The sequence below is a fragment of the Acipenser ruthenus genome, chromosome 14 (assembly GCF_902713425.1).
Source record: "Acipenser ruthenus chromosome 14, fAciRut3.2 maternal haplotype, whole genome shotgun sequence".
Taxonomy (NCBI): Eukaryota; Metazoa; Chordata; class Actinopteri; order Acipenseriformes; family Acipenseridae; genus Acipenser; species Acipenser ruthenus.
In genome coordinates, this window is record NC_081202.1 from 22,738,055 (window position 1) to 22,754,423 (window position 16,369).

Genomic DNA, 16,369 nt, shown 5'->3' on the forward strand with positions numbered 1-16,369 from the left:
ATATTCTTGAACTTCACAATTCATTAAAAAATATATATTATCTAAGAGTCATCGGTGTTGATGGTGTAATATGATAAATACTCCACATTCTCTCTGTTTAATGCATTTTGATAATGTGCATTTTCACAGCTACAGCTGTAGACATCTAAAAATAATAATATAAAGTGAAATGGAATCAAAATATACAGCAATTGAAAGGATTTTAAGTGTATTATTAAAAAAAAAAGTTTAGCTTTCACAAATCTTTCTTGTGAAGAAACTGTACAGGTATGTGTAATACAGGGTATAATCGGGGAGCATGCGTTGCATAAGCAATTGGGAACGACTTACAAATTAGGCTGCATAAGCACTTGCTGACCTTAATGGGACTCCCAGTCCTAGATGTTTTTTTCAGTTTTGAACATCTTGTTTTGACATGGGGCCAACTAAAAGTTACCTCATGGCATATTTCTTATAATGTTGTGCACATGAAGTAGATGTTATTCAAAATTTGTGTTGAAGGACCTCGCAATGGCTATATTTAACACGAGAAGCATGGCTGACTGCAAACCTGTCAACACTGAGTGTTCAAAATAAGGGAGCTTTTGTAAACTGAAATCTTAGTGGCCTGAATTGAAGTCAATATCTACATAAGACAGAGGCATGCAACTATTCCACTGTGTTACTTGGAAGAATGATAGACTTTGATAAGGTCTCCTTCTAATTGCTTTTAAAAAGAAAAAATGTCAAAACAGAAAGCCAACCATAACATGCTTCACAATCAAATCCTCCTTTGGTTCTTATTATACTGTAATTTAGTCAAATACTGTATTTAAGCGAATTGTTGACTATATCGGTCTCCTATTACAACCTTCGATTCAGCAATTTGATTAGTTTAATTGTCCCTCGTGTTTTTTCTGCTGTTGGGCATAACTCATTCCAATATGCAGCTGCTCACGATTGGAATGAGTTACAATCAAGGCTTAAACTCCCTGGTTTTATCTCAGAGGGTGCTTTCTTTTCTAGACTTGAAGCTCTTTTCCCTGTTTCATGTGCTTGTCAGAGCAGACACTGATTTCATTAGTTTTTTTAATTTTTTTTTTGTTGGGGGATTTCGTATTGCTGTAATGTCTCTGTCTATGTATTGTTGTTTGTTGTATTTATGTTGCCTCTTGGCTAGGTCGGCATTTTAAAAGAGAACTTGTTCTCAATGTCTTTACCTGGTTAAATAAAGGTTTGAATTGAATTGAAGTTGTAGATGGCTGATTTGGCAGCAGCTAATACATGTACTTTGTAAACACGTCCACTGTAGTTGATTTTGCACGACAGCAAAGCATACACAGTTGTCGTTACTGTCACCACCCAACAAACCTAAAGGACGAGCTATGGCATCTACTTTATAACAAGAAAAAAGAATCCCTCTAAATTCAATGTCAGGCATTAAAAAAATGTAATTAAAAAAACCAAAACACACAACAACGTGGTATTACAATGTTATTTACTACACTGCACATATGTGGATCAATAATACCACTGTCAGTAAAATTTTACTGTCAACTATCTTCTATTTTAAATGACCACACTAATACTGTATATAAACACATATTATCAATCAATTAGAATTTATAAAGCAATGTTGATGCTGAATATGTAATAGAAACACTGTTCACTATTTGTGTGACTTAGACTTTCCTGCAGAATACTTTGCATTGAGTGAGTCTGGGAACATGTCTACAGATTTGCTGAACTAGTCACAACATGTAAAAGTCTCTGCATATGTAACTTTCTTGATCTCTGTTTTTCCTTTGACAACAAAATATGTTACTAGTTGAAGATCTGTTTTTCTGAGCATCACTGGCTTTTTGGTGTTTGTGATCTCTCGCGCTAACCACAAACATAATTCTTTCTCCCATGTCCCACCGTTAAAATCAGTCCTGCCTAGTTTACAACAAATATTACTTTATTCCAAGGTTGTTCCTGATTATGTGAGAATATGCCAAAAAGCTTGACATTTACATCAATATTTTAGATTTTTTTTTTTACAGAAAGGTCTTATTGCATGCAAAGCCATCATAGATGGCCAAGTATGTGAGCTTGCCTCATTGAATGCATGCCTGCCACAGGGCTCCCCTGGGTCCTAAACCCTGCAAGTACCTATGGGGATTGCAGTAACCACAGAGCGTACATGACTATTGCAGAAAATAAAGGTTTGCTGACATAAAAGGGTTTAACAGTAGTGTTTTGAGCAAAATAAGGGAGAAAATCGGTCCCGGAGGTAGTCCAGGACAAGTGTGAAAAAAAACGGGTGAGTCCCATAAATAAGGGACAGTTGACAGGTCTGTGACTGTGGTTATGTGTTAATAATAAAGATCCTATTTTTACCATCCATAACACTGATTACAGCTTTAATGTTCATGCAACAGTCACTTGAGTATTGCTAGTGTAAGCATTGAATTAAAAAATCTTTCTGTTTTCATTTTAATAGCACAGATTTTAAGCAGAACTGGATTTAATACACATACTTTGATGTGTGTTATACCCAGAGAGAGGACATGTTATATTTAAACTATTTACTGTAATTTACAGTACATTTGGGGGCTTTTCCGCTGAAGACTAAACTACAAAGGGATTTTATGTAAACGCCCCTCAGCTTCCTGTTTAGCCCATAGTATATCTGCATTACCTCTTCTGCCTTTGTGATGAGCTCCATGTGTGATGGATCTTTTCCCTCAAGCAACCGCATTCGATTCTCTTTGCAAGGATCCGCCACTTTTTTTTCCAGCTCTAATGTTCTGTCCCGGCACTGTGAGAACTAATAGAAAACACTGTGTTAAAGTTTATTTGAACCGGTTGATAAAGCTTCTTTTAAGAGGTGCGGAGGGTAATGCTTATGTCTGTGCATTTTGTCCCTTTCTTAGCTGGAGGCACAGCTTTCCGTAAGGTACAGGACACATACCATGCCATTGTGCCTATCAAACTCACTAAAAAGTGTTTATTTATTTGTGTTCAGTTTTGCTCACCAGCAAGGCCTTATGAGATGCAACATGTTTGAGTCTCAGGATTCAGCAGCAATCAATCTTCAATCAGCTCACAGTCTTTTCAGCCCACTGCATATGTTTTTTTCAATTTATTAAAAAGTATGTTGGATGTTTTTTATTTTTTTTTCACAAGATTAAAAGGTGATTATCTAAGAAAATTAGCAACTCTACTGTCATTAGTGGTTGAAAAAGCTTTTTAGTGGGATATACAGCCTGGTCCATTTATGCAGTTATTCACACATGCTACAAGATAAATCATGCAATAGCACACACATGGGGTGAAAGACACACAGATGGCTATCAATGCCTTACATAAAGAACAGCAGATTTCTGTAATTTTTGGACAGTTAAATATGGAAACACCTGCATATATCACATTATATCCAGGAATGATCATGAATTACTTCCTGTAAGAGATTTTCTCTTTTTATTAAAACAGGATGATTATTGTTCATATAGAGATTTATCTTTTCTTTGAACTAAGTATGTGAATAATTCCTTTCAGCTATGGTTAACAGTTTTGGTGGATCCATTTCCAGATGATACAACATTTAAATAAATATCACAAAAATACTGATGGATTTTGTGAGAACACAATACAAAAATGCTAGTAATCCCGCTGATTAAGTAAAATTTGATGATACTGTGGCTATATTAAAGTGTTATAAAACATCACTGATATTGTGTAAATCCAGAGTAATATATATAAAAAAAATGCTTTCAGTAAACAATATTGTAGTGTTAATCTCAACGTTAAAAGTCAGAGTTGCACATATTTTCTTTTTTTATTCAGGCCACTCGCAAGTCACACAATCATACGACGTAAGGCAGATGGCGAGCAGATTTGGAGCAGATGTGTGGCTGCAAACAACCAAAAAACATTAGGAAATATTAAAGTAGTATGAATTATGTAATTTAAAAATACACGAATGTGTGCTCTTTCATTTATATAGTTCTAAATATATTACTTTCCAATCAAAAACGGCACTACTTAATTGCTGCAGATCTAAATAAAGCTGGCCTTAGATCAGGGCTTCTCAGACTCGGTCCTGGGGACCCCCTGTGTCTGCTGGTTTTCATTCCAAATGAGCTGTCAATTACTTAACTTAACCCTTAATTGAACTAATAATTTGCTTAATTAGACATTTTTACTTGTTGCAGTTCAAGTTACTTATCAAATGTTATAGCTAACTTGAAATATGCAATTGCTCAAGAGCTAAAAACAAGTAAAAAGGTATAATTAAGCAAATTATCAGTTCAATTAAGGGTCTAGTTAAGTAACTGAGAGCTTGGTTGGAATGAAAACCAGCAGCCACAGGGCATCCCCAGGACTGAGTTTGTGAAGCCCTGCCTTACATCATGAGAGAATATGAGTGTATTTTGGGCTTTAAAAGAATGTCAGGACTGTATTTGAAATCAATTGAAATAGACCCAATGATATTTCAGTGTTTTATGAGATTCAGTTTTGGATGTGTTCCTGTGACAGAGAGCGAGTGAATCCAAGAGAGCGTGGTATAACAGGAACAGTGTGCCCCAGACTGGATGGGTTGGCAATTCATTCTAGAGAAAGTTGGAAGTCTGCCATCCAGAAAGAGGGTGGAGTCACAATACCAGAAGTCATCGCCTTAATGCAGTCGGCAATGTCCTAATCGCGGATTGGAAGAAAAGCGATTGCACTCGCTACCGAAGGGGGCGTGACTGAGGGTATATCAGGGGATGTGGCGAAGCGATCTGTTCCTCTGTTATGGTTATGAATGGACCGCTGGAGAAGTAAAAAGTAACCGTAAGTCTTTTGTGTTTGTTTTGTCAGTCTAGTAATTGTTGTATTTATCATTATAGATGGCTAAAGATCTGGGAGCTGTCGCTACGAGCCAGCACCAACCCCGGACTACACTGCACTACTGTTCACCGTTAACGTGTATTTCACCACTTGCACTAAGAGCACTCACTGTGGATTGGTGACTGTTGTGTATAGTGTTCCGTTGGATTATTATTATAATAATTACGGGACTAAAATTCCTGTGGGTTTTGGCTGTGCACATACACATCGGTGTGTATTGCCAGCCTTATTATTTAAAAAGCAAATAAAGCTTCTTTGACCGCAAAACTGTGTTTGGTCGTTATTTTACTGCACTGCATCAGCATTACACCTGCGCACTGCAAACCACTGTGCCACAGTTCCCCATTTAAAAAAGTAAATTCAATTGGGGTGAGTTAATCATGTCTAACAGAGAGAAACTGCAGTAACCCACAACAAAAATGTACTATTGAAATGCCACATCTGTTACTAGGAATTACAGTTGGATAAATTGGTATTTTCTGCCCACACTGTTAATGCCTTCAACACATGGTAGGTCCCATAAGCTGTTCTCTAAATTACAAAGACTCATATGTTCCCCCAGCAAGGCTGGACTTGCTCCACAGAATTCATTGGGACACTAACATACCTCTGTTTGAAAACTTGTAGGCAAACACTCACTGTGTGGAAAACATGACTCTGACAAAAAGCCAATAACTAAATGTCAATTACTTGGAAATGTCAGTATTTTTAACTCAGTAAAATGACAAGCAACATGTTGTTAATTGTCCTCATGTCGGAAAATAAAGAAGAACTAAGAATGCACTGTTTTGTTGATTTGTTTCCTAACAATTTACAAAATAAAAAAAAGAATTGTTAGTATAAATATTAATTTGCAGATTTATCCATCTTTCTCTTAAAAAAATGCTATATAAAACTGTTTTAAGTTGTTTTATATTGGTACGAGAGTTATGGCAGAGAAACCTAGGTTTACTTTTAAGTCCATCTGGAAAAAGTTACATACATTTTACTTCAATTGTCTTTCGCTTGCCAACACAATGTTTTAATACATCATTCCTTCTTCCGTTCTGGGCTTAAATAAAGCAATGACCATTGTTCAGATCGCTGATCAGATAGCTCGCCAACAAAGTCATGGCTGCCTAACAACCGGGCAGCAAGCCACCTTTAAAAAATATGTGAATCAGGGTAAAAGGGTTCCATAAGACACAAACAAGAACTAGAACTGCAGGACTTAACTTGAACCAAATATAACTTTAATTTAGATCTTTATGTTGCAGAAATGATTGGATGGACTGATGTATTCAAAACTTGCCAAAACTAAGGTGACAAAAAACTCCTTATTGTTTAGGGAAGATTGTATAGACAAACAATATTTTTATTTGGGCCATAGATGTTACAGAGTTGGATGTGCTAGGAGGAAAGTACGTCTTAAAGCTTCTGAACCTTGTGTATGTAAAACACAGATCTGCGGTAATAAGGTAAAACCCAGGTTTGTCCACGTAATGTTTACAAAGGTCAGGTTTGGATTAAAAACTGCACGATTCTCTTTAGGTTTTTTGAATTATAGCATACCCTAATCTCAAAAACAACATGTTTCAGAAGTTTCTATCCTACATTTTTTTTGCTGTAGGACCACCAACATATTATAATTAAGGAAACGATTTTGGCACATACACAAAATAGTACATCAAAACCAATAATAGCAAGACTATTGCTTTTGACTTCTGGCAAGTTTAAATGTTACTTTAGAGTACAAAACGTAGTTAAAGGTCCTTTCACACCAACGTAACATTCTTTTTTTGTTTTAATATTGTACGATGCAGGCTTTCACACCGGCCGCATAGCGAAACAGATGGGGTCTTAAATAAACGGTTCCTATTTCTCTTTGCGAGTCCGGCGTAAATGTACATACAGTACTGTGCAAAAGTTTTAGGCAGGTGTGAAAAAATGCTGTAAAGTAAGAATGCTTTCAAAAATAGACATGTTAATAGATTATATTTATCAATTAACTAAATGCAAAGTGAGTGAACAGAAGAAAAATCTAAATCAAATCCATATTTGGTGTGACCACCCTTTGCCTTCAAAACAGCATCAATTCTTCTAGGTACACTTGCACAAAGTCAGGGATTTTGTAGGCATATAGTCAGGTGTATGATTAAACAATTATACCAAACAGGTGCTAATGATCATCAATTTAATATGTAGGTTGTAATACAATCATTAACTGAAACAGAAACAGCTGTGTAGGAGGAATAAAACTGGGTGAGGAACAGCCAAACTCAGCTAACAAGGTGAGGTTGCTGAAGACAGTTTACTGTCAAAAGTCATACACCATGGCAAGACTGAGCACAGCAACAAGACACAAGGTAGTTATACTGCATCAGCAAGGTCTCTCCCAGGCAGAAATTTCAAGGCAGACAGGGGTTTCCAGATGTGCTGTCCAAGCTCTTTTGAAGAAGCACAAAGAAACGGGCAATGTTGAGGACCGTAGACGCAGTGGTCGGCCAAGGAAACTTACTGCAGCAGATGAAAGACACATCATGCTTACTTCCCTTCGCAATCGGAAGATGTCCAGCAGTGCCATCACCTCAGAATTGGCAGAAAACAGTGGGACCCTGGTACACCCATCTACTGTCCGGAGAAGTCTGGTCAGAAGTGGCCTTCGTGGAAGACTTGCAGCCAAAAAGCCATACCTCCGACGTGGAAACAAGGCCAAGCGACTCAACTATGCACGAAAACACAGGAACTGGGGTGCAGAAAAATGGCAGCAGGTGCTCTGGACTGATGAGTCAAAATTTGAAATATTTGGCTGTAGCAGAAGGCAGTTTGTTCGCCGAAGGGCTGGAGAGCGGTACACAAATGAGTGTCTGCAGGCAACAGTGAAGCATGGTGGAGGTTCCTTGCAAGTTTGGGGCTGCATTTCTGCAAATGGAGTTGGGGATTTGGTCAGAATTAATGGTCTCCTCAATGCTGAGAAGTACAGGCAGATACTTATCCATCATGCAATACCATCAGGGAGGCATCTGATTGGCCCCAAATTTATTCTGCAGCATGACAACGACCCCAAACATACAGCGAAAGTCATTAAGAACTATCTTCAGCGTAAAGAAGAACAAGGAGTCCTGGAAGTGATGGTATGGCCCCCACAGAGCCTGATCTCAACATCATCGAGTCTGTCTGGGATTACATGAAGAGAGAGAAGCAACTGAGGCTGCCTAAATCCACAGAAGAACTGTGGTTAGTTCTCCAAGATGTTTGGGCCAACCTACCTGCCGAGTTCCTTCAAAAACTGTGTGCAAGTGTACCTAGAAGAATTGATGCTGTTTTGAAGGCAAAGGGTGGTCACACCAAATATTGATTTGATGTAGATTTTTCTTTTGTTCACTCACTTTGCATTTTGTTAATTGATAAATATAAACTATTAACATGTCTATTTTTGAAAGCATTCTTACTTTACAGCATTTTTTCACACCTGCCTAAAACTTTTGCACAGTACTGTATATATATATATATATATATATATATATATATATATATATATATATATATATATATATATATATATATAAGAAAAAAGAAAAGGATATTTCAGGTACTTAAAAAGGTAGAATAATTGATTACAAATCAATTATCAGGACGTTTCGGACTACAAGTCCTTCATCGGCTGAATACAAAAAAACAAAAAAACAGTGCTTTAAGAAGTTGATCTGAGAAGTATACAAATTAACACCTCTACCTTTCCTGTCACCAGACATTTTAACAGAAATGACCACACTATAGAAGACATCACAATTTGTGGGATGGTTCAATGCTATGGAACTAATGCTGTCTGGAAACAAAAGGAATGTGAACTTATTTCCAAACTAGGCACTTTGGAGCCATTTGGAATGAACATTCTATTCTGAGGTCATCATCATCATCATCATCATCATCATCATCATCATCATCATCATCATCATCATCATCATAATCATCATCAACATTCTGGAATTTTGTTTAAAAGACTACTTGTTTGTTTTTTTATCAACTTCTTAAAGCACTGTTTTTTTGTTTTTTTGTATTCAGCCGATGAAGGACTTGTAGTCCGAAAGTCGTGATAATTGATTTGTAATCAATTATTCTACCTTTTTAAGTACCTGAAATATCCTTTTCTTTTTTTCTTTTTTCTTATTGATCATTTTGGTACACAGCAGTTTTCCTTTTTCTCAAACTATATATATATATATATATATATATATATATATATATATATATATAAAATCATAGCATGTCAAATAACTGTTTTTATTCCTGTGTTCAAAATGAAACAGTATATAAATATTCTTCAGTAATAAGAACAAGATGTTGAAATGGATTGTTTCTGAGTAGCCTACAGAGCACTCCCCCTTTAAAAATAAAAACAAACAAACAAACAAAAAAAGAGTTGAAAAGTCAAATCACACAGGCAGGCACCGTGACCAAGAAGCAGGGCATCACAAAGATCAGTAAAAAGACAAACAGATAAACCTCTCGTTTTAGCTACAGTTTGCAGGAAATAAAAAAAAGATGTTCAATGGCAGTCTGAAGTATTTTGTTTAGCAATGTTTAGTTTTAGAGAAAGTGAGTATTTATTTTCAACAGACTACTTGGGTACACTACATTGCATGAAAAAAAAGTTTAAAGAAATAGAATGTAAGTACTAATTAATATTTTTTTAAAATGCAAGCCCACTTTTTTGTTTAAAAAAATTAATTAACAAGCACTGTATGTATGTGAAGATCACAACCCGAGAGTTTACAGTAACAATACGATCTGTTCACTTACGTGCTTGCTCAGCTACAAAATACAAATCTCATTTGCTGACATACACAGAAATACATAAATGCTGCGTGCATACACAACCAAACAATTTACAGATACTCGCAGGTATGTATTTTCAGTGCATGACATACTGCATTTTTAAAGGAAATAAAGGGAGTGCCTAATCAAATGTGTTTTTACATACATTTCCAAGATTTCACTGACTTTTGTTAAAATTCACAATTTTCCGTGACCTCCATGACAAAATCGTATCGTTAATTATAATATATTTCTTAATCCAGAATAGAATATGTAACTCCTGTTACAGTGGCTATGCTCTCAGATGTTATACACTCACTCCTAAAATGTGCAAATATCAAAAAGGATAGGAAAAAAGCTGTGAAAAAAGTAGAGGACCTTATAATGTCTATGATTTGAAAAAGAAGATAACCTCTTTATACTATAACAACCCTGTAATGTTATCTTAAACAGAATAATTGCCATGAATGTATGATTGTAACCTGTTTGTAATTTGTAGACAGAAGACTTGAGAGCAGCTAGGGTTTTTACTAATAGAATCATATTTCCCACCTGTATCTGCAGCACAACCAAGTCTGCTTCAAGGGCTCGTCGGTGTGGCAGGCTTTTACGTATCTGCTCGTTTTGCCTCTCCTCTTCAGCAATCAGTAATTTCAGAAACCGAATCTCCTCCTCAATGGCTTGGACCTCAAGATTACCATTTTGTATTAGGGTGTCTTGAATGTTCACCTTTTCAAAGAAAATACAGACCTCCTCCTCTCTCTCAATTAATTGTACTCCCCTGAGAAAATAAGAGTCAGGAAAGGTTTAAAGAACACCAGTGATAAAAATGGATTGTGGTAGGCATTTTGTGAAACACAATCTATTCCTATTTGAAGACACATACTGTATCATGCCCTTTTTTTAAACCAAAAAATTAAAATAAAAAATCATTGGCACCATAGAAGGTTATGCATGCCAAAACATTTGAGTATTTGCTACAAAGCAATCCCGAATTTTCCTATTTCAGGTGCCAGTACATTGTACTGGGGATCAAGACATTATATGCATTTTTCAAGGTTTACTTTTAACTTTTTTATTTAAAGTAACAAATGTGATATCATAAAAAGACAGTTGAAACTGGCTTACCTGTCATTGCGATTTTGTACTGCAGTTTCATACATCTTTCGCAGCTGCACCATCTTTTCCTCGGCCTGGCTGATCATAGTGGAAAATTTGCCGATGTGCATTTTTTGCTCCTCCCTCTTGTCCCTCATTTCGTACAGGGTGTCACTCACTTTGGAGATGTCGTTTCTTATGCTATCTCTCACTGTTTGGCTATTGAGATGCTTCATCTTGGATTTCTGGAGTAGCCTGCAAGTGGAACAAAAGGAAACCCACGGAAAAGGTAGCTTCTACTGGATTAAAATGTGGAAGAATTAGGACACAAATTGTACAGCACACAGTAGTTGTAGTAGTACAGAAAAGGATAACAGTTAGTAAGTGAACAAGTTCTAAGAACCTGGGGCCTGTTTCACAAATCACTTTGGCAGGCTGCTAAAGCCAGGTTGATTCTATAGAAGAATTAGGGAGGGAGGGCTTTCTTAGTTCCAAATCAAAATACAAAAGCTACTAGTACAAGATTATGTATGTAATATGTATATATTTTTCTTTTTACAGAGAAAATAGCGTAAATAGCTGGCATTGCAAATCATGTTGAACATTGCATCCAAAACACTAAATAATTCAGTAATACTAAAAAATAACCTTAGTTCTATATTCCTTTAAATGCTCTCAATATACTTTTTAAACAATTCAAATATCAACCCCATCCATAGTTTTTAGAATATTGTTTTCATCCCTCTCATTTGACAGAACTATGGCATTTAAACTCTATGTCCTTCAAATCTGGGCACTCATTTTTGATATTTTCTTTCCCACTATTTTGTTCCATGATTTCATGTTTTATGTCACAATAGACAATAAAAAAGTCATTTATGGGATGGATGACTGCCAATGGAATTGTAACATATGGTACTGTTCACAAAGTCATACTACGTTGAAATAAATCTTGATAAAATGACTTGATAATCTATCAAACACATTTATAAGGCTCATGTCAGCTGCAGTATGTTGGTTTAACCAAAACTAGCAATTCACTGTTTTGTATTATTTAGTATAATGCCTCCTCAAGACTCACCTCTTCAGACAGCACCTGTAGAACTCCTCTTTTCCCTCTGGACACTTTCTCACTCTTCCTTTATGCGCTTTACTTGCTCTTATCTGCTCCCTATTTTACTGCATTTAATCCTGTACTTTAGAGTACTGTAATCTGTCACAAGTGTTATTTAATCTGTAGTATTTTGTATTTAATTATATCCTGATGTAACTATCACTGACACTGTTATCTGCTCCGTTACTGAATCATATTTTGTCATATACTTGTACTTGCTAGAACTGAAGTCATTGTATTTTATCTTGCTCTTAATTGTATTAATACTTGTACTGTGATTCTTGAAATGTATTTTTGTTTACGACTGTAAGTCACCCTGGATAAGGGCGTCTGCTAAGAAATAAATAATAATAATAATAATTATGATTTGAATGTCCACAATAAATCAAAAAACATTGAAATGAATAAAAAAGCACTAATTGCTACATTTAAACAGATGATTGCTTCATTTTATTTTCTAAGGCCATTGTATTTGATGTAATGAAATAGGTCAAAACTTTCTACATTATTTTTTTAGAATATTTTCCAAGAAGTGACTTTAAAATGGAGTCTGATCTAATTTCTTTTTTTTGTTTATAGATAGACATGATCTCACCTTCACATCAATGCCAATTAAATACATCTAGATGAGTATAATGATGACAGGAATTTTCTTAAATAAAGAAGGTTGTATAATCTGTCAATGCCCTTTTCGTGTCCAAGGGTTTTCTAGACTACTTTATCTAGTACTGTCAACGTCACTACACTGACGTAATTTGCATAATGAGTTAATCAAATGACAGTTCAAAAGTGCAGTATAACTCATGCCAAGTAGGTTTAAAAAAAAATTAAAAAATTCACTCCATATTTGTTCAGTTTCCACTTGTTTTGCAAAATACAAATAGTATCGGTAAACAACAAGATAGTAGTAATCCGTATACATCATAATTAGCATCTGTTCAATGATTATTTCTGTGAAATGGACAAAATATTTACTGAACTGTGAAGTGACCTTAGCGTGGAATACAAGGTGTAAAAAGAAAGGTAAGTGCTCTGGGTCATATCGGTGGTCTTCACAACCCACAACATACATTGGAATTTGAAGAAATGTTTGTATCTTCAGGCTAAATAAGTGAGGAACACTCATCTCCTATACTTAATATAAAATTACAGCTGCCAGAGACAACTTGTGCATGGACAGTTACACCTTTCCAAAAGGTAAGGATGTCTTATGCTTTCCATACCATACAGCGAATTAAAGAGAATAAAGTTAATCAAGTTTATGCAGCTCAAAAATGTCCTTCAATACCTTTCTTTTTTAAAGGCAGCGGTCATCAGAATTTCAATCTCGTTCTCCAGGATTTTGGATTTCTCCCTCATTTCTGCTGCTTTCTGTGAGGCTGTCTGGATGAGGTTAACACATTTATTCCTCTCATTCTTTATGATGTCATATATATTTGCAAATATATGTAATCTGGCAAAACAATTAAATACAATAAAATTAACAAAATATATCTATCCAAGTACAATAAAATAAAAATCACACGAAAAGCTTCTGAAGGTTTTTAAAAAGGCAAAAACTACCTTTACATAAATTGTTCACAGTGATTACTACAGTATGTGTCAGCCATTATCAGCACATGCAAATCCTGCTTAATACTGGGCAAAAAAAGTAAATATAAAATGAATAATTTAAAAGGAATAATGTGGAATTAATTCCAGTAACATATATTATAAACTTGACTGAATGCTAAACACTGGCTCAGCCACCTGGGATTCGGGATTGCTAGTCTGTAACTTAACTGTACAAAAAGCCTTAGTTCTAATGCATTATACTGCCACTATGGATGTTGTTACACAGTTAAGCGAGTAACGCAATCAGGTACACTTAATTAACACTCATTTCACTCATGGAGTACTGTACAGTTATTTTAAAACTGAGGATGTCCGGATAACTGACAAGAGTAGGTTGTTTTCAGGTGTTTATGAATAGAAACAATCAATAAAAAGATAAATGTACCTCGCTTGAATTTCTTGATATTTCTTCTTGTGCTCCTGTATTACCAGACTTTTAGCTTTAACTTCTTGTTTGGTACGATTGACTCTTTGCTGTTTAAAATATTACAAAAAGACAAATAATTTAGTTTTACAATTGTACCTAACAATTAGAAATGAGTACGTCCAAAAACTGTACATGCCAACTGCTACAATTGGAACTGCAATTCTCTTTCTTTTCACTTCTAGTAATTATACAATACCTACTCCTTTACAAATAATGTGGGGGGGGGGGGGGGGTTATGCCACCGTTAAGGTTGCTGTTTTAATGCTCAAGAGGAGCCCACAAGCTGCATATCTATATTTATATTTGTCCTTTAGTATTGTTTCACAAATATTGTGTCTAAAATAGTAATTACTATAGAAGGAAAAAATACAAAAAGACTTCTTTGAAGCAGTATGAAATAAATAGATTGTTCTTCTCCATTTAGAATAAAAACTCAATTAAATTAGAACTTAAGAACATAAAAATGTTTACGAACAGCCCATCTAAGCTCACTTGGGTAATACATCTGGTGCAATATTAAGAAACTGATTCCTGCAGTGTCACTAATTTGTGTGCAAACTACATACTTAATATTGGAGTATAGTGTAGCTGAATTAGGTTGCGTTAGGTTTAGGTTTATTCAGTGTATATACACCGCATTACAGTGCCAGTAATGGCCAGCTATGAAGAAATTAATATTCAAACATTCCATTGTAAATGACTTGCTCTGTAAATGATCATACCTCTACTTCCCCCAAAAAGTACTGTCCCATTCAGCATATATTTTAAAAACACAACACATAGAGATACTTTTAAATCCGTAATTGTTAATAACTAATCTATATTTAATGCAGTTTTATGCTCATTTTATATGTCATGTGTGCATTTTACATTGACAATACCTCAGCTTTAACAAAGTCCCTTGATTTCTGCTCTCGCTCGTCAGCCTTGATTTGGACCAGACGGGTAAGCTGAATCACTTCCTCTCGGTAACGATTCAGTTCCTCAGCAAGGTTGTGTTCCTCAGCAATGCACTGCTCCACCATACAGGCTTCCACTTCTGTCAGGGATTGCTTGATCAAAGCAATAGAGAGGTTAAGGTAAATCTCTTCATTGTTATTTGATCCTTATTAGTTTCAAATTTATTGTTATTGCTTTTGATGCTTCTGGGTAGCAATAACTAGGTCGTTTTGCAAAAATTACTTCTCAAGGCCCTACAAAGCACAATACCAATGTACCCAGAATATACATTTCATATAATTCTACCATCAACCAACATGCAATGTTTCCAAAGAGCCTAATGAAAAAAGGAACATTCTAAATGCTACTCTACAGTATTTCGTGACAGTCTTTAGAAAAAAATGTTGAAATAGGTATTTGGCTGACGATTCTATTGGGTAACCAAGATAGATATGTCCAATATAATGTGGAGATCAAACCAAATGCAAAAAGCAACCTAAACAAAAAACAATCTGTGGGCTTTTCCAGGATCACTTTTATTCAGATTTGCCTTATTTACCTGTTGTGCCAAGTTTTGCTTTATCATTTCAACTTCCTTTTGCAATTCTTTTCTTCTTTCTAACTGAATACCATCATCCATGGGGAAGGCATCCATCTAAGTAAAAACAACCCAACAGATACTTAAACACACTTGCTTGTTTAATGGGTACATTAAGGTAATTGTGATTTCATCTAGTTATGTTATTTGTTATCTAAGGTTTAGTGTTGAGTTTTATTATTATTATTATTATTATTATTATTATTATTATTATTATTATTAATAATAATAATAATAATAATAATAATAATAATAATAATAATAATAATAATAATAATATCTAGAAATGAATTTCACCCAAATGGGAGTTTTAGAACAAACTTCTTGATATCAAAACACCCCTGTTGCTAAGTATTTGAGTTTTTAATTTGTATATCAATGCATTGATCTACAGATGAAAATGTAAATATAATTTCAAAGGAATTACATAATTATAGATGGCCAGGGTATTTTGGTTTATCTTTACAGATCCATCATTCATGCAAATCAATAATGCTTTCTGTCTTGTACTGCACTAAAATGTATGTTGTAAGCTACACACCCTGTGGTTATATGAAAGACCATACTTGCTCAAACCTAAGGGATAATCTGGTCTTTAGATGTCAAAAGCACACCCTAAGGTACTACGCGATGATTCATGCAAGTATTATACCCTGTAATAGATCCATGGACTTCAATAGTTGTCCTGCATTTTGCGCATAGACACAAAAAGGCCTTTGTCCTACCAATACATATTATTATTTATTTATTAGCAGACGCCCTTATCCAGGGCGACTTACAAGTGTTATAAGATACCACATTATTTTTTACATACAATTACCCATTTATACAGTTGGGTTTTTATTGGAGTAATCTAGGTAAAGTACCTTGCTCAAGGGTACAGCAACAGTGTCCCCCTCTAGGGATTGAACCCACAACCCTCCGG

At 35.2% G+C, this 16,369-nt stretch overlaps 1 protein-coding gene across 1 annotated transcript in view; it reads right to left on the minus strand.

Moving 5' to 3' along the window:
• LOC117419999 (coiled-coil domain-containing protein 146-like) overlaps positions 1-16,369 on the minus strand; it is a 47,477-nt gene that overhangs the window by 2,310 nt on the left and 28,798 nt on the right. Inside the window, exons 10-16 of the mRNA XM_034033483.3 lie at positions 15,406-15,501; positions 14,789-14,959; positions 13,866-13,954; positions 13,155-13,319; positions 10,783-11,007; positions 10,207-10,435; positions 2,663-2,791 (exon numbers count right to left, since the gene is read on the minus strand). Of these exons, the coding sequence (XP_033889374.3) occupies positions 2,663-2,791; positions 10,207-10,435; positions 10,783-11,007; positions 13,155-13,319; positions 13,866-13,954; positions 14,789-14,959; positions 15,406-15,501 (1,104 nt within the window). The remainder of the gene's footprint in view (positions 1-2,662; positions 2,792-10,206; positions 10,436-10,782; positions 11,008-13,154; positions 13,320-13,865; positions 13,955-14,788; positions 14,960-15,405; positions 15,502-16,369) is intronic.